This window comes from Paralichthys olivaceus, chromosome 18, assembly GCF_024713975.1.
Source record: "Paralichthys olivaceus isolate ysfri-2021 chromosome 18, ASM2471397v2, whole genome shotgun sequence".
Classification (NCBI taxonomy): domain Eukaryota; kingdom Metazoa; phylum Chordata; class Actinopteri; order Pleuronectiformes; family Paralichthyidae; genus Paralichthys; species Paralichthys olivaceus.
The window spans coordinates 11,192,449-11,210,877 of NC_091110.1; the positions used below are offsets into that span (position 1 = coordinate 11,192,449).

The following is an 18,429-nucleotide window of genomic DNA, read 5'->3' on the forward strand; positions in this document are numbered from 1 at the left end:
CTGGCCGCTGGACAGTAACTGAAACGTGCAGCAGTATGGACGAGGCTGCTGGGATGCTTGGCACGGCTAATAGATCCTACAGAAAGGGGGGGCATGAGTGTGTGTGTCTGTCTGTGTGTATGTCTGTGTCTGTGTTTGCAGCAGCAGTGTGTGTGCGTGACAACGTGAGACCAGAGGAGCAGTGAGTGTGCACTTGTCTGACTCTGTGGGTTGAGTGATCAGACTGAGTAGAGCTGCAACTGGACTTTGTGTGTCTGTGTGTGTGTTTGTGTGTGTGTCTGTCCCCTCCACTCTCAGCCTTTCTTTTGTTGTATAACAATCGAGCCTGAAATGCCCCAAAAAGCCAGATACCAGATACAATTTTCCGTTTCTCCAGCCCAAAGTGGAAGAACCAGTATTGTAGCAATAATGATAAACTCTTCGGGACCTTTTCCAGTATTGACACTGACCTTCTCAGGACCAGTAGACCTCAAGGGCACCAAATCCTGGTCCAAGCATCATTTCTTAGGGTGTAGTTAAGATAAGGTTTTAGTGAGGCTGTCTACACTTAATGGAAGTCAAAAAAAGCCCCAAGATTAGCTGCGCAAACCTGTTCCACCGTGGAAGAACCAAAACTATGGGGCCGGTTTTGAAGCAGTGTGTGTGTGTGTGTGTGTGTGGTATGAGGGTTGTGCAACTGTATCTCAATCCCTGTGTGTGTAATCATTCTTATAGAGGTGTAAAAAATCAGTGTGATCAGATTTGTGTATGGAAAAATCATCTACACCTACAAATCTCAATCACAAATACTTTTGATACAATCTTGGCCCCATACAAAACCACTGCTGGATGAAATCAATACTCTGAAGCTGTATTATTGGGTATTTGAGCACATTATCTCTTTGACATGCTCTATTGCCTAGAGTCATGGTCGATTCCCCACAAATTAATATGTTAACTAGAACAACTGGTACGAGAGTGATTGTCAAACGGGGCACATGCGTTTGCTCTGAGGGGATTTATTGATTGTGCGTTCTGTCTGTCAGCTTCTACACAGTGGATTTGATAAATATAAACGGGAGAAAATGTGTGATTCACCATCAGTTCTGACAGGAAAAGAATTCACTGAGTGGGCAGCATTAGGCAGACGAGTCACAGGGAGCCCTTTGTGGCAGTGTCTTCATCAGTCACTGCATACGTTGGTGCATGTGATGATGGGATGAGAGATCAAGTCTGGACAGGCCACATATAAACACAGGGCTGAGCAGGGGCTGAGCGTTCCTCTCCCTGTGACTCACCGCTGGGAAAAGAGAAAGAGGAAAAAGTCTCACTGACACGCCAGATATGTTTGCAATGTGTTTGCACTGTGTGAAATTGGATGTAGGTTTTGTGCAGGGAGTGAGTGCAGAACGGATGATGAAAGGGTCAGAATCACAGTCAGGACTTTATCTTGATAGGATTAGCTGTTGTCTTTATTGTCACTTGATAGTGGCCTTGTTTGGAGGTCAGGGCTATTCTGTAAAGTGTGACCAAATCCATAATCAATGGTTGTTCATCAGAATAACATCCAATGCATGAATGACAAATAAGAATACTTCATATTTCAATCAAAGATGATGTGTTTTTATACAAATTCTTAAAATGAAGAGTGATTATAATTGACATGTAAATGCAGTGAAGTCAATGTTACTGTGACACAAGCGCGGGGACCCATTCTAGTGACCTTGTGCTTGTGAACAAGATTTCACAAAAACAGAGAGACAGATTTCCATGAAACTTGGAGGAAGGATGCGGAACAGATCAGAGAAGAATCAACGTTGGTGCAGATCCAGACTTTCTTTAAAACTGTGAGATACAGTGTGTTTCAACATTTTTGCTGTCTTACCAGCAAGTTGATGAAAAAAACAGGAATATTTAGAGGACTAATTTGTATTGTGTGAAATATGGTGCAGCTTGATTAAATGGAAGTGGTCTGTTAGTGAACCTGGGTATTGTTTAATGGCTTTTAACACTTGATGAATTGTGGACTTTTAATCATTGGGTTTAAAGTCAAACAAAAGGATAAGGTTCCTCGTGGTGATTTGTGTGTTAGTGTGTGTGTGTGTGTGTGTGTGTGTAAGGTGATAGTTAGCTCAGCTCTTTCTGATTAAGAGTGTGTGTGTGTGTGTGTGTGTGTGTGTGTGTGTGTGTGTGTGTGTGTGTGTGTGTGTGTGTGTGTGTGTGTGTGCATAATATGATCCAGATCTTTATGAATAACGTCTCGGCAGCTTCAGTAATAACAAAAGCACAACTCAAACTGAAGCCCACCTCAGCGCTGCGCCAATCAGCGACCAGCTCGTGCGCGCCGCGACCAATGGCAGGCCTCGGGACGCTCGCGCACGGCCGTTTGAAGGGCGGTCCTCGGCAGAAAAAGGAAAGTATGGATCAGAGCAGCGGCGGCGGAGGCTGGACCCACAAGACCCGGGAATCATAGCCCGAACCCAGGCTGAAGAAACCCCCTCGTAGAGACATGAACCCTGCTTCTCAGTGAGCGGCAGACCTGTGTGTTATCGTGTGTGTGTGTGTTATCAGGGTTGTGTGTACACTCAGCGGACTCGTGCTCGCGTGTTTCTGACTGATTGGATCATCAGTATCTACCTCCATGGCTCTGATAGCGACTGACCGCGGCTGCAAACTCAACGGGACGTCGGTGATCTACGGCAGAGTTGGGCCGAGAAAAGAAGTGTTCCAGGGGAAAAGTGAGAGCTTTAAAAGTGGCAAAATGCAGCCGAAGGAGACGGAGTATTCAACAGATGGTCTCCCCAAAGCCTTCCTCCACAGCCTGAGGACCCTCTTTGACATCTTGGATGACGGGGGACGAGGCTACGTCCACATCTCGGAGATTGAGAGCCGCTGGCAGGGCGCAGACACCCGGGCGCTGCCCGGCGGGGTGCTGGGCTGCCTGAGGAGGGTCACCCCACCGCATGGGTGCCTCACCTTCGAGCGGTTCGTCGCGGGGCTGCGGTACTCCATGCTCAACCCGGAGAACAGCTCCCACTTCAAGGCCCAGGCTGCCGTGCACCCGCAAAAGCAACCGCAGAAACCCGCGCCGCTGTCCGCATGTGGTGTGGGGACCCGGGCGGAGAACAAGGTACGACCGCTGGGCCCGAGCAACGCGTCCAACACCCAGCACCGGGCGTCCTCGCTCCAGAGCCGGGCCAGGCCTGAGGAGGGGGCCGGGTACCCCGTGTGTGGTCCGGGGAGGTACGGCGCGGGCTTCGAGAGGTCCGGGCGGAGTTTGGAGCGGATTCCCGGCGCTCCGGAGGGAGGGTGCTACCGGACCGAGCAGAGCCATGCCGCCAAACCGACACAGCCTCAGCAGAGCCGGGTCAGAGCCATCGAGTCACTCGCTCTGGAGTCACCGCAGCTCCAAGGACCAAGTAAGTGGCACCATGTGATGAGCCTGTTCATGTAAAAGACTAGTGGAGACATTTCATCAGTTCCCCAAAGCACAAGATGTTGTATTCCAGTAGTTTATGCTGTTTTGACATTTGACATGCAAATAATATGAGTTGTTAAATCATGTTTTGTTGATTTAAAACCTCCACCATCAAGGTATCTGCCAGGTGCTTCTGTCACTTCTGCATCTCCTCTTGCTTTCTCTGGGTTTGCAAATCTGTTGCTGTTGCTCCAGAAACTAAATCTAAACGTTATCTGAACACAGAAGTGCTGGAGGGTGGGATTCAGAATACCAGAGCACCACTTGAGACTAAACTCCCATGAGCCGGCCATTTGACTGCATGCATAACTGAGCTGATGTGTCCACTGCAGCCTTGCCAGCTTTGCTCTTGTATTATGATTTGATTTGATGCAGTGATCCATGAGTTGCACAGTCACACACAGACACACAAGTGCACAGTGTATGCATCCATGGTGCTTGTGTTTTTGTATTTCGTTCAGCAGGGGTCTCACAGGAGTTGACGACTGTCATTGTTTTTGGTTTTGACAGCAACATCTCAGGTATCACTATTACGTCATAGCTGAGACCCTCCACGGCCCGTTGGTCTCTGGTCTGTGCTCCCAACATGGGCGCCCAGTTGAATAGTTGCCATTGTTAACCCGAGGTCAGGTCAGAGATCACGTCATAAATTCCTGCGGAGATTTATCCACCCAGCGAGGACGGAGTTATCCCCACTGTGGCACACTGATTGGGAGCAGGCATCGGTCGGTTGCATGCATGCTCGTGTGTTCGGTATTTCCGCCGGGGTATCGGATGTAGGTTGAAGGAGTCGCTGCAGAAAGAAGTGTCCAGTTTGCTCATCATATCTCTTACTGTTGTTCATCTCTCTCTTTCAATCATACAGGAGTCCTCTCACTCCCTATATAGGGACAGTGTTGTGTTTTCAGATAGATGAATAGATGGATAAACAGATACAGTAACTGGACAAAAAGAACAAGTTTGCATACTTGTGTGTGCCTTTGGTCTCAGCTTCTTAGGGGTGGTGTACTTCTAACCTTGTTGCACCAACATGTGGAAGGCCCCCTTTGAAGTCCCATGATAGTTCCCTTTGTGCATAGCTTGAAGACTATGTGTCTTCAAGCTCTATATGTGATTATCTGAGTTTGATGAATTTCAGTGGCTACACAGCTCTGATCTCAACCACACAGCTCTGATCTCCATCCTACACCTTTAGGGATGAATTGCACTGATTCTGAGTCAGATCTCATCGCTCAAGAAGCTTAATAGAAGTGAAACACTGCAGCTAGTTTCCAAATTCTTGTGTGACCCTTAAACAAAGATTAGTAGATGTGTATTCGTGCCCACAGTGTTGTAATAAAATTCTCAGTTGACACACATGGATGTAATGTTTGCGTGTCCACACACTTTTGTCCATATAGTGCTAAGAGACCAGCAGACCAGCAGTATTCATGTTCTAATCTCTCACATGCAGCCAAACCTGGATTAGGCCAGATTACACCAGAAAGGCCACTGGGCACACCAAATCACTGCAGCAGTGAAAAACCTCCAACACCCTGGACATCAGCACAAATTCATCACTCCCTCTCCGACTGCTCTCAGTTTTTTTTAGAGAGGTCAGCAGGGATGGTGTGCACTTACATTTAAAAAATATGATGATAATAAAATACCACAGAGGAACTGCCACAGAGATGCTACGCCAAATTTTCACTCTCAAATCAAAACGCTTGGAAAAAGCCTCTGCTCCATCAGACCTGCATGTTTTAACACATTCAAATACAAACTCCACACACAGGAACAGAGCGGAGGTTTAAGGAGAGTTGAAGAAGGGAAGCAAACAGAGAGACCTTGTTCCATAACAGAAATTAATTAGTTAATTTTGGGTTTCACAATTAGTTTGCTTCCTGTCATCTCCTCATGGTGTTTTACAGCCTCGAGCTCAGATACTTCACATACTTCCTCCTGCTCACTCAGTCTAGTTATCATTCCAGAGCATAATCAGATTAAGTTAACCCAGTGAAGGTGCAGAATTCACAGAAGCAACTTGATGATGATGATGGACATTTTTAAATCAACAAAAAAATGATTTTATTTATTTTTTCCTATTATTTATAAGGAGCATTTTCAGTATCTCTTTTTTACTGCAATCATCATCCCTCTCTACTGAATTCATTCAGTGCCACATAATACAATTCATCCTACCTTGTTTAGCTGAAACACTGGCAGAGTAGAGCTCCCTCCTGTGGCTCACACTGGCAACCCAGATGCATTATCAAGCCAATTTGATGTATATATATTTTTGATCCTGTAGTTTTCTTAGTCTTCCTCCTCATTTTCCATCTATAGATGTGGAGTTGTTTTCAGATCAGGGACTCATTTAGAAACACATGAAATGTGTATGTTTTCTGAGCTGCACATTACTCATGCAGATTATCTCGTATGCATATGTTTGTGTGTGTAAATAATCATGTAGTGCTTTGTGTGTTTATGAATTAGTTGTTGCATAATGCTTAATATTAACCCTATCATATCATCCTCAACAGTCTTTTTTTTTACCATGTTCCACTTGTTATGTCCACTGTGTTTGTTCTCACTTAATTAAAAAAACAAAAAACATAACTGTGTCAGAAGTTTTAGACACGTGGATTATGTATTTTACATGAATGACAAATGTGGTTGTTCTAATTATGGCGTGTAACATGTATCATTATCTCTGTAAGTGTTTAAAACCTCCTTTAGCAGAGTTACTTTGGCTATTACATTTGTATATAGTGTGTATTTATTTTGTTTGAGATTAATCTGCCTAAATGATTAGAGTGAGTCATATTTTCACAGTTTTCTTTCCCTGCACTGTTACCACATTCAGCAGGAGACAGAACAGACTCCAGTGATTACAGAGCACGTTTCCAGGCTACAGTGTTGTGTTTAAATAGGTTAAAAGTGTCTGTTTCTCATTTCTCTGTGTAGGTGTTGTGAAATCAGGTTTACCAAGATCTCAGAGTGAATCTGCAACAGGATTTACTGGCGGCTCCAGGCGGCACGGGCGGAGTCGGGACGAGCAGAGACGGCATACCATATCCAATGGGGTGGATTATGGAATGGTAGGCATACCTGCGCACTCACACGCAAACACACTGTCTGTATATGAGTGATGTGTTCCATTATTTACCTGGTTGCTCAACAATCCGGGTTCTGTGTTGACATAAGCAATGAGTGGGTTTGTTGTGGATTCTTATAATCCACCTGCTCTACACCCTGGGAGACAGCTGCACCCATCTTCACAAACCCACTCCCTTTTTGTGTCACCTCTTTTGAAAATCATTCGTGTTCACAGGTAAAACGACAGACCATGCAAATCTAATCAGAGCTGAAACTATCACTCGGTTGATCTGATCGGTAACTGAAAATGTCAACCATCCTTTCTCAGATGTGAAGATTTGAGGCCTTGAGGTTTATTAGACAAAAATGAATCACATATAGTTTATTCCATTCAGTACATGTCACCTTTCACTGTTAGAAACTTTTTAAAAACATTTTAAACTACGTTCAGACATATAGACAAAACAGATGAATTGATACCGAAACTCTACCTCAGACTTGTTGGTGGCTTTAATATTTGAGACATTGTCTTTTCACTTTTGGTCGACATTTGCACAAATTCAAATATGGCAGTGTGATGTAATATCGTAGAAATCAGGTTGGAGCTGTTACCGTAACTACTGAGTCATCTTTTCTCTTTACTGCACAATAATAGTTTTCAAATAAATAAAAAAAACCTGAAATGACCTTGTTGTACACTTTGGGTTGACAAATTGTCACTCCAAGATGTTGTGATGGACATTTTTCTTTAGCAATTTCTGACATTTCATACACTGACAGGTTTATCATTAAAGCTCTTTCAGCTATGCACTGAAGTTCAGACATTTTCCTGAAATATTCTGAAGGGGATTTACTGTATGTAAGAACGTAAATGTCCGAGTCGGTTGTTGGGGACATTTTCTGGATTTTCCTGCCAACCCCCTAAGGAGGAAGGTCCAGAGTGAGCCCATGTGAGTAATCAGCAGGAAAACATTAAGTGAGTGAGTGGGCCCATTGATATGTGACTTACAAATATTTCAGGATAAATAGGTGGAGCCTCACACAGACAAAGATGTCAAAGAAGTGATTTGAGAGCTTTTGGTGATTGAGTGTCAATGCGCTATGAACAAAAGATTTCCTGAAGGTTCCAGGTGTTTTCCTGCTGTTGTGAATGCATCTGACCTGGAACAATCTCCTGCTGCGTTCTTCATAGTTTCAAGGCAAACCCTGAAAAGTGTCCAGGCCCACATTTCTGGGCATTTTCAAGTCTAAAAGCGACTTAATAGTCTTGCTCACTAAAATGTAACATTAGATAAACAAGCAGCTTTTCTAGATCCTTGGCAAAGACAGAGATCTTATGTATGGATGTTAAGTATCACAATATAAGTTATAGACAAAGAATAGTTTAGGTCTGTAGGAAAGTATTTAGTTGATAAATACCATGAAAGTCCTGGGAAAGTGTAAAAAAGTTTTCAGCTGAGGCTATTCTCCATTTCACTTTCGATCGGCCCCCCACATGCCCCTCCCATCCCTTTGCCCCTGGCCTCCCCCCTCCCCCTGCCCCTCCCACCTCCCATCCCAGAGCTCATGCCTCCTCTCACTCTCCGTCTCTTCCCCCTGCCTCACCGTTTTTCTTTCTCTCCAGCTCGCCTCCTCTCCCTCCTTCTCTCCCCGTCCGTGTCGCCATCTCCGTCTCTTTTCTCTCCCCCCACCTCGGCCTCTGCATCTGAAGAGGCTGACTGACCGACTCCCCCCTTCCTTCTCCCTCCCTCTCTCCCTGCCCCTCTCCTCCTCCCCCTCCCTCTCTGTCCCTCCCACCAACACCGACACCAACACCACCCAGGCCGACTTGGCCCGCTGCTGCCCTGATGGTAGTGAGCCGGGTCGGGCCCAGGGGCCTAGTAGAAGTAGAGGACTCTCTCGGCCGACCCGGGACGGCCTGGACGGCTGTGTGGGCTGCCTACACCACCGTCTTCATCCCACTCAGCAGTAGCCTCTACAGCAGCAAGGCCCTGCACTTTTTCCTCTGGGTGAGTTTGACAAGAGGGAGAGTTGGACAGGGAGGTGAGAGTTGTTGTCGAGGATAGAGAGAATGGATCTGTAATGAGTCTATTTCAGGATTCAAAAATGTTTGTGTGTGTTCAGGAAAGTATAGGAGATAAGTTGTGATCAGGCTCAGTAATTCAGTATGTGTGACGATCAGGGTACTAAACACTATCTGTCTTTCTTTCTAGTTTTCTGGACTGTGCCACATATATGCTGATTTATTTTGGAGCCTCAGGGTGTAGACTTGTGTTGTAATGAGATGTGATAGACAAATTTTAATCAACAACAGTGTTTCAACTCATTTATCAAACAAGATGACAGTTATTTTGCAGTTTCTCAAATTTGCTACACTTTCATATCATCGTGTTTTGACATTTCATAAACTCGACCGATCAAAAATGAAAATAAATCTCTTTTCTTTTAGGGACTTTTCCCAAGCCAAACCCTAATGGAGTACTAACGAATTTTGGGCGTGAATAGTGCTGAGTCTTCAATTAGCTGAATAATTCACATTAAGCAAAAATACCAAACACTCCCAGCTTTTGAAAATGTTTGGCGTTGCTACATTTCTCTCTTTATTCTAAAACAGATTTTTTTTTTAACTGTAGTTTGGACCAAACAAGCAATTTTAAGAAATTACCGTTGTATTTTTACTATTTTCGGACATTTCTTACTAAATGTAAACATTGGTTGTCTGAACTGTTATTTAAACTCTCCTTTTTCTTATGCATGTTGGCATTTGTTTTCTCTGACCTGCTGTTGTATTGTGCAGCCTTGTGTATGAATATGAAAGGCTGTTATGTTCTTCTTTGTGTTTTGGCCACACAGCTTGTGCAGTGAGTGTCATGTTATTGTGTGTGTTGCTGTGTGTATTCACGTCTGCTCATTCAGCACTCACAGAGCAGACAAACATACATGCACAGACTTTTTCCACAATTGTTTAGCCACTTGCTGCTCTGCTCCCTCTCTCTTTATTTTCTCTTCCCTGCTCCCCCCTCTCTGTATTATTTCTTTTTTTTTATGGTGGGTTTTCCTGCCTGTGGCCCTCACACATTCACACAGCCTGACACTGGGTCATGCTTCATTCTAAACACGGAGCCCAGACCCCCTCCTCTTCCCTCTGTTTTCTCTCTCTCTTGTCACGCTTTATTGGGAAAGAGCACCAGTGTGTGTTAAACAGATTTTGATGTCGGTGTCCTCCTGTGTTCGTTTGCGACATGTATCTGGGGGTATGAGCGATGGTCAGTGGAATGTACTGAGCCATTAGCGGACGGAGGGATGGAGCGATAGGTGGATAGAAAGATGACACACCAGGTGGCTGAATGCCAGCAATGAGGCCTGCGCTGTGGCAGTGTGTCACATGGACAGCCTGGTCAGCACAACTCAATGCAACACACACACACACACACACACACACACACACACACACTGGGGTGGCCATAGCTGAAGTGGGTCTGCTGTTTACCCCATTCTTGCGTTGCTGCGCAGTTGCCATGACACTGGACTGATTGCTCCTCTGAACATTGTTCAGGATGGGAGTGAGTGCGGCACAATTGGTATGGCGCCATTGTCTCCACCGGCACAAAAGAGTTTGCAGCAGATGCCCTTGTGAAAACACGGGAGTCAGTCTGCCAGGCAGTCTGCTGGCAGCCCGGTGTCAATGATTAGATTTAATCTTGGCAGAAATCTGAAAGCTGTCTTACTGACGGCATGGGAAATGTTTTGTTTGTGTCGCGTCTCCGTGAAACCTGGTTTGTGTTCGTCTGTTATTAATAGAAACTTTCCCTCCCTCTTCGACCATTTTGCCCCCGTCCTGCCCCCTCTTTTCAACATGCCATCCCCTTTTCAACTTTCCACTCACACAGTTGAAGCAAATGAAAGAGCTCGAGCAGGAGAAGGACTCCCTGCTGGCGGGCCTGGAGGTGGTGGAGCGGGCCAGAGACTGGTACCAGGGCCAAATCCACAATGTCACAGAGAGACAGCGGCAGGTCGGCCAGAGCTCGCACTGCACGGTCAGTTCACCAAACTGTTACAACTAATAGACGAGCAGAGATTCAACCTGTTTTGTAATTCTATACTATAACATTATATTACACATCATATTATTACCTTAATATCAATTTCAAACGTATCTCACTTTATTTTAGTGTGTCCCTTTTCTCACATTTACTCTGTGTGTCTTCTTTCCTCTTAGGATTTCTTCACAGAAGCCAATCAGAGTCGCATGAATGTTCTCATCCCCAAACTACAAGAAGTCAACCACTGCCTTAGTGACCTTATTTCCTGCACTGGGATGGTGAGTGTTAACTGCTCCTGCTCTAGCTGTGGTTTAAGGTTCAGGAAGTGTAGACACAATCTGTAAACAGAGATTGTGCATATACAGTTATTGATCCATTACCATTATAAGTAAAACCCACAATGGAGTAGGTAGTTTGTATTGGTCAGAATAAATGTCACCTGACTTTTCACACATCCTCTATCCCAGTCTACTAATTGGCTTGTGCAACAGTGTTTTAGACTCACTTTAGCAAACTTTTGAGTGTTTGGGACATTTAGAATCTAGATGGACCTTCTCGTTGGTGAAGGACATTATTCTGCAGTGATCTGAGAAGTTTATTTTACTTTTGATACTTTCTTCATGATTAAACCTGGTGTTCTAGCAACGAGTTTAACTGCAAATCTAAAAATGTACAATTATATTAAAAAAACCACAATAAACAAAAGTGACATTTCATGTATATTCTATTTTATCATACGTCCAATTAATATTTTAAATATGTGCTTGTTACTTGGGGAGGATTATATAATAGTTTGAGTAATTAACAGTAAGCAGTTCTACACAAAACATGACTTCTTTGTTCCTGGACATCTCTCTCATCTGTAATTCAAAACTCTTTTGAGAAAGTCAAACAAACCATTTCCTTGGACAGATGACATGACACCTACATGTAGAGCTGCTTTTTCATTTATAACCTGTTCCTCTTTGTTAACCCAGCAGTCATTTCCTGCCAGCGGCAGTCAGACTGCAGCGTTGTCTGCAAACTCACAGCCTCCACCTCCAGCTCCTCCACAAGCCATCCAGAGGCTGAAGGACCAGAACCGGCTCCTCACAAAGGTTTAACACCGTCCACAAAATAGTAAAAATCTCAGTAGCCTTTAGGAGAATGTGTGACACTCACTTAATTTCCAATTTTGTCCATCAAGGAGGTGACAGAGAAGAGCGAGCGCATCGCCCAGCTGGAACAGGAGAAGTCGGCTTTGATAAAGCAGCTTTTTGAGGCTCGAGCCCGCAGCGCTCAGGACACCAGCACCATGGACTCCACCTTCATCTGAAAACACTCCAGCCCTCGACATATCTGTTCTGGTCAGGAGCAAACTTTTTCTGAGACTGAAGCTGACTCTTTGTTTACCCAGCTGACCACTTGTGGCAGTGACGCACCTTTTAGCCATGACACGCCAAAACCCTCGACTGCAACATGTCACCACTACACCCCAAACTAAACCATGCACTACCTAGACATGAACACTCCCGAATGACTTGACCCAAGAGTCTAAAGGCTCTTTTACTTGCTGCCTTCCCTCTTCCTGCACCCAGTAAGGATGCAATAAAAAAAAAATAGGGCTTATGAGCTCCCATCACTCCATTTTTTAAAAAAAATTTTTTTTACATCATCTGCAAGATCTCCTTACTTATCCTAAAGGATTGTTGTTTTTCTCCTACTGCTTCACTCCACAGGCAGCATTAAAAACGTAGAGGTCCATAAAGGAATTGGACATTAGGGGGAAATGGTTTTCGTTGGAATAAAATGCCATATTCTTACAGTTTAATATGAAAACTTATCAGCTGCATCTGTTTGCTGTGACCTATCACTTACTTTTTTATTTTAAATCTTTTAAGTTTGGTACTTAAATCACGGTCATCATGAGGTACACTTTACTTTATGCTTGTCGTTCAGTATTCCCTTCCTTTTAATGTAATGTTTACGTGACGTTTGCTTTCTAGTTTTTGATTTCTTTAATCTCGAACTAAAAGCAATGGCTAAAGAACAGGTTTTTACTGTGTTTTATAATAGCATGTCAAATGTTCAGACCTTTTGAGACGTTTTTTAGCTTGAAGCAAGAGATGGGAGGACAGTTTACAAAACCAACAAGACGTTGGGGCGGAAACAGATGAGAGACGTTTGCACGTAGAAAAGAGCCGAGGAGGATGAACGCGGTAGACGGAGAATGTGACAGAGATGTGCGAGGCGTAGATCTGATGTCATGTCAGAAACAAATTGAACAAAAAAAAAATCACTTTGGCTGTTAATGCTGCAGCCATTGTCTTTACAGTGGATTCTTTGCATGGATCATGACATATTTATCTTCTGAAGAGATTTCTGTTTGAAACCTGGAGATTAAAAATTAGTGTACGTGGACAAACCCATGTTGTCTTTGTAAGTGTCCCCTTTTACTAGGTTCAGCCTGGAAACAGTTGACTTTAGACTAAACTGAAAAAAAAACATTTAGACATCCACAAGTTTACAAGAGAAATATTTAGTTTGTGGGTGGTGGTAGAAAAAGAAATCTTGTAGTTTTTTACTGGGTATGTACGGTTCTGATGGGACGTCTGCACATAACATAGTTATATGCTGTTGGTGTTTGTTTTCCACTTGTTTGATTGTATGTTTCTTGCTGCTCAAACTTCATTATGTGTGAGTGAAACTCTCCCTAGAGTTCTCTGATGAAATGTAAAAAATAAATAAGATGAAAGATGCTAACTGGTTCTATGGTTCTTTGTTAGAGTCTTTTTCTAATTTATTACAACACTGCACTGAGACAAACCAAATCTGTCCATAGCAACAAGTGATGAGTTATTTCCTGCCCCAGGCTTGTTCTCTTAGAAAATTATAAATATGAGACTGTATGTATTTGTACATCTCTGCCAAAATATGTTTTGTTTTATATTGTTGCCCTCAGTTTTGTTTTGTTACTCAGCAGGATTATGCAAAGACTACTGAGTAGATCATGGGCCAAGAAAGAACCCATTCAATTCTGGCACAGATCTGATTTTTTATTTTTATTTTTTTTGATACTGTGATGTGAAAGCAAATTTAAATTCTACAGATGCAGATTTTGATATGTTTTTTCATTGAATTCCAGACTCATAGATATCAGTCCCCTAAATGTGCCTGATTTTATTTTCATCACAATCCACAAAATATTATCTTAGAAATCGATGAAAATGTATCTCGAGATGTGAAAGAAGTGTATCCTTATCTGCCTCCTGATCCAGATTCACACCAAAATGAAATGGGTTCTTTCCTGACCCATGCAACATCCTTCCACCTAATTTCTTGGTATTCTGTTCTGTAGTTTTTGTGTAATCTTGCTAATTAACAGACAAACACAGAGGAAACCAACCTCCTCGGCAGGAGGGGTTAATATTACGACAGGATTAGTTTGATCAAAATCTCACAAAATAGCTACAAAAATGTTTTTGTCCACTTCTCATGTGGATCTTTGTACAACAGACTTGTGTTTTATGCGTGTGTGCGTGCGTGTGTGTGTGTGTGTGTGTGAACGAAACACAACCTGTAAACCTGACACCAAGACAAACAGACACATGCACACAAACCTGGGTCAAATTACAGACAGCTGTTCAAACACACAACTCAGTGCGGTGCCACAAAATACTGGAGTATATTCATAAAGGGCCATACATGTACTGTGTCAACGTGGTTTCAATTAGTTTCTGTTCACTGTCGATGAGTCTGATCACATCCCGTCACACAGCAGCAGATGATGTGTGACACAAACGGAAAAGTACACCGAAAGAGCTATGCACAGTTCCCAGTTCGCCCAACAAACCCAGAGACGGGCCTTGTGTAACATGTTACTCAGTGTTACACTGAATTGAATCAGAAGTCATTTTCTGGACGGTTGCATCAGTTGTTTACTGACGATTTTCCGTCAGGCACCAATGGTTTGTTGCATCATTGCCAATCGGTGTAAATGGATGACGGCACACAAACCCTATTACTTATATTTACTTTTTAATGTTATTCTTTTTTACTTTACTCCCAAATAATCTTTTACACTTCAGCACCATTCCTGCTTATTGTTTTATAATTATTTAATTTGTATAGCTCAAAAAAGTGATGGATGCACCAGGGGCCACACAAGACCTCCAGCTTCCAGACACTTGTGTCGAAGCTGTGATTGGACGATCAGATGGAGCAGGATCCCTGAAGTGTTGGGTCATTTTCCAAATACGTGTTTTTTCTTTCTATTCATTTTAAGGTGAGGGCTCAGCGTTTGCTTACACTGGAATTAGCCGGAGAGTAGAGACGCCGGCCACATCAGGAAAGTGCTGCAGTCTCCCACAGAACAGGTGAGTGTCATTTTGCATTAAAAGGAAACTCTCTGACCTCGCCACCTGAATGCAAACTAGTTTTACATAACCCTCCTCCTGTGGTTGTATGGATGCACGCTCAGATATTTTTGCAGTGGCTCCACAGACTTAATTAGTTTACCTGTTCTGCAGGAGATGAGGTGCTGTTTATGGCCATGGTGCACATTTACATGTCAGCCTTATATAGAGATAATGGGATACAGTATATTCCTTGTGTTGACCTGATGGTAACACAGAAACAATTCTGTGATCACATTCAACACAAAGACAAGTCTCTTGTGGATGTCACAGAGTGAAGAGGAAATGAGCTGAAGAGTGAGGCAACAGTGAATCTTTCACAGCTGAGGGTGAAGGAGTTCAATTCAGTGAAAGATAAATATTCTATAACAAGGTAAGAAACAGAAATTCAAATTTAGGGAAATGCATGTTGTAAAGCCTAAGTCTTAAAGAGATAGATAGAGAGATAGATAGATAGAGAGATACTTTATTGATCCTGAAGGAAATTCAAGAAATCCTCTGATAAAAAAAGTAGCATCACACTTTTCTATTTTTGATCCTATGTTTTTGTTCATTACTATTTCATAGACAGCATGTTTTTCTTGTTACTGTAGTCCATTATCATTAATACTCTGCACAATGAGTGAAGCGTACAACAGGAAAGTGTAATTTACTTGATAAAGGTTTGATGTCTGATAAGAGTTTTTTTTTGTTTGTGACTTGGTGGCTCCATATAAATCATGTATATGACAATGACTGGTGCCTTTATGCAGTATTTAATCTGAGACGGCTGAAACACACTGACATTAGAATAACCAGCAATCGAGAGTAGATTATAATGTGAAAAAAATTTGTTCTGTATGATTTAAATCGTGGCATTATAAAATCTGTAGTCATAAATTATACCTAGTCAAATAAGATAATACTAGGATTTTAGTAGTGTAGCATATTGGTAGATACATGTCACATGGACCAATTAGAAAAATAAAGCTTAAGATTCCTAAAAGAAGAATATGATAAACATTTGATTGTAGAAAAGCAACACTGTTGTACTAAATGAAACATAACTCCAAACATACAACTGTGGCTCTCTAACCTTTTGGCAGTTTTGTCTCTTGTCATAGAATTGCAGTATCTTTTACTTATAGACAGGAGGGAAAAAAGTGTTGAAAAAAGATAATCTCTGGAGTCAACCGCTACAACAAAAAAGTAGAAAAATCCAGGTTACACTTATCGGCTTTCATGGGTTATTGAAGTGACAGAAGAACAGACACATAACTGTGTTAATCATCATGTGCCTTCATTCTCTCTCCCTTCATTTCCTGCTATCTCTTGGTTATTGACACTCTCCTCCTCTGTCAACTAACTTGTTATTTCCAATTCGGATTGTTTTTCCATTAAACTGATTGTGGATTGTTTGAAGGGAACAATGCTGGATGTCTTTTTATGTATAAACCAAAGACCAAAACCTATATGTCAGTTTACAGTTAATTATGGTCATTCAATCTTAATTGATGTGGGGGCTTTGCTGCCAAAGGAGGTTTGACCAGTGACTGCTGTGAATAATTAAAGGTTGTGATCATCGATATTGAATCATGTGAATTCTCTCTATCCCAGAAAAACTGACACTGACACTGGACCTTTACAATTCAGTAAAGTTTTTCTTTTGACACATGCTTCTCTGGCAGATCTCTGTTCCTCCTGCTGGTCTCCTCTGACGACTTCACTGGGATCAGGCCGTCATGGAGGTTTTATACATCAACTCCTCTTTGCTCTTGGTCTCTCTCAGACCCTCAAACTACAGCGATGGGGAGAAGACGGTGTACGAGCAATGCAAAGACATGCCCGCCGTCCTCATTTGGTACCTGGTCATGCAGTTTATCAACATGTTCCTGGGCATCCCAGCCAACCTCACGGTGCTGTGGCTCATCCACAAGAACAAGGGCGACTCCTCCACCTCGGACATCTTCATCCTTCACCTGGCGATTCTAGATGTGCTTTTCTGCCTCATCCCTCCATTGGAGCTGGCCAACATAGTCTTCCTCAACTCCAGCAGCGCCTGGTACGTCCTGCGGTTCTTCTACGGCATCAAAGACTCCTCGCCGCTCTTCCTCTCCTGCATTTGCCTGGACCGCTACATGGCTGTGATCCACCCCATCACCTTCACCGAGCTCAAAGACCGCCAACACAGAACGGTCCTGGCCATGCTGGCCTGGCTGTTCACCCTGGCCTACGCTGCCACCAAGTGCGTGGGCGACATCAAAAACTTTGAGAAGGTCTTCACGGCAATGATCCTCGCCTCGTTCGCCTTCATGGTCTTCTGCAACATCGCCATTCTCTGGGTGCTGCGGCAGTCTGGGCCCGGCAGAGACGAGATGCACCCAGTGAAGAAGAGAGCCTTCAAAATGGTCCTCATCGTCCTGGCCATCATTGTGTTCAACTACTTCCCACCTGTGGCGCTGTTTCCCTTCCAGGACTACTTCTCTCCCGACGTGTTCCGCTGCTACATTCACTACATCGCCTTCGGCCTGATGGACTTCAGCAGCACCATTCAGCCCGTGCTCTACCTCTCCAAGGTAAAAATGCCAAGGAGCCTCAACTGTTGTCCACCAGCACGACTCACGACCAATGAGGGCAAAAGCAGGGTTTCTATTTCTGTCGCCCAATTGTCGTAATGTGAATGCACTGATATAGTGAAATGCAAGATAATAGGTTTTGATTTCTTCAGATCGGTTTTCTGATATATTTTGTACTTTCTAAAACTTTCATCAGCTAGAGACGTCATTTCCACTTCAAACTGGTCACAAGACAGATATTAAAGTTGTATTCAGCTTTTTGATGGCTTGTAAACTTTTTTAATTATTGCTGTTTGTATTTTAGGCTTTCCTTCGGACTGAGTTTATAATATACAATATGCCTTCTCACATATTCTACCATCACTGGCAATAAATTGCACCTGTCCATTATGTTAAAAATGGTTTCTTCTAATCAGTGTTGTAAATATTTGAATTGTGATGAGATGTGTTCAGTTACTCGCTGCATCTATCACGCTTCTGTCTGTCCTGGGAGAGGGATCCTTCAGATGTTGCTCCCTCTGAGGTTTCTACATTTCTGTTCCCTGGATGTTGCACCTCGTTAAGCCATATGAGACAAATTGTGATTTGTGAATATGGGCTATACAAATACAATTTGTTTTTATTTGTTTTAAATTGATTGATTATGGTAACCTGTGACCTGAGTTTTTTTAAATTACACATTTTAAACATTACATTTTAGGACAATCTGAGCTGTTTCACACTGAAAATTCAAGCACTTGCTGGTTTTCAATGTTCAGGGCTTAAGCAACAAGTGGAGCGATCAACTTCTCCATCTTATCCAATGTTTTTGACCCAAATGTGTAAAGAAAGTTTTGTACACTTATATTTTCTGCACTTTACCTTTGATTGTACAATAAAACCACATCTGTATGGAGTAAATG

The 18,429-nt window shown here is 43.0% G+C and overlaps 2 protein-coding genes across 4 annotated transcripts; both read left to right on the forward strand.

The window, feature by feature from the left end:
* The first annotated feature begins 2,482 nt into the window (after positions 1–2,482).
* Positions 2,483–13,316, forward strand: sapcd2 (suppressor APC domain containing 2). Of its 2 annotated transcripts, none has more exons than XM_020107253.2 (6): positions 2,483–3,398; positions 6,404–6,537; positions 10,426–10,572; positions 10,755–10,856; positions 11,559–11,675; positions 11,765–13,316. In XM_020107253.2, exons 1-6 carry the CDS (start codon positions 2,621–2,623, stop codon positions 11,891–11,893), a joined length of 1,407 nt encoding a protein of 468 aa, XP_019962812.1. In that variant the 5' UTR covers positions 2,483–2,620; the 3' UTR covers positions 11,894–13,316. The 2 variants fall into 2 exon arrangements, with proteins under 2 accessions (XP_019962812.1, XP_019962811.1); XM_020107252.2 differs by having other exon boundaries at positions 2,484–3,398; positions 11,556–11,675.
* A 1,187-nt stretch (positions 13,317–14,503) lies between these two features.
* Positions 14,504–18,422, forward strand: hcar2 (hydroxycarboxylic acid receptor 2-). 2 transcript variants are annotated; one of them, XM_069513525.1, is made up of 2 exons: positions 14,504–14,933; positions 16,640–18,422. In XM_069513525.1, exon 2 carries the CDS (start codon positions 16,694–16,696, stop codon positions 17,624–17,626), a length of 933 nt encoding a protein of 310 aa, XP_069369626.1. In that variant the 5' UTR covers positions 14,504–14,933; positions 16,640–16,693; the 3' UTR covers positions 17,627–18,422. The 2 variants fall into 2 exon arrangements, with proteins under 2 accessions (XP_069369626.1, XP_019962804.1); XM_020107245.2 differs by lacking the exon at positions 14,504–14,933 and adding an exon at positions 15,209–15,345.
* Positions 18,423–18,429: the final 7 nt, after the last annotated feature.

Coding starts and splice junctions, on each gene's coding strand:
- sapcd2 (XM_020107252.2), top strand. CDS start 2,621: ATGGCTCTGATAGCGACTGACCGCGGCTGCAAACTCAACGGGACGTCG. Junction 3,399..6,403: donor ACCGCAGCTCCAAGGACCAA/GTAAGTGGCACC, acceptor TTCTCTGTGTAG/GTGTTGTGAAATCAGGTTTA. Junction 11,676..11,764: donor AGAACCGGCTCCTCACAAAG/GTTTAACACCGT, acceptor TTGTCCATCAAG/GAGGTGACAGAGAAGAGCGA.
- hcar2 (XM_069513525.1), top strand. CDS start 16,694: ATGGAGGTTTTATACATCAACTCCTCTTTGCTCTTGGTCTCTCTCAGA.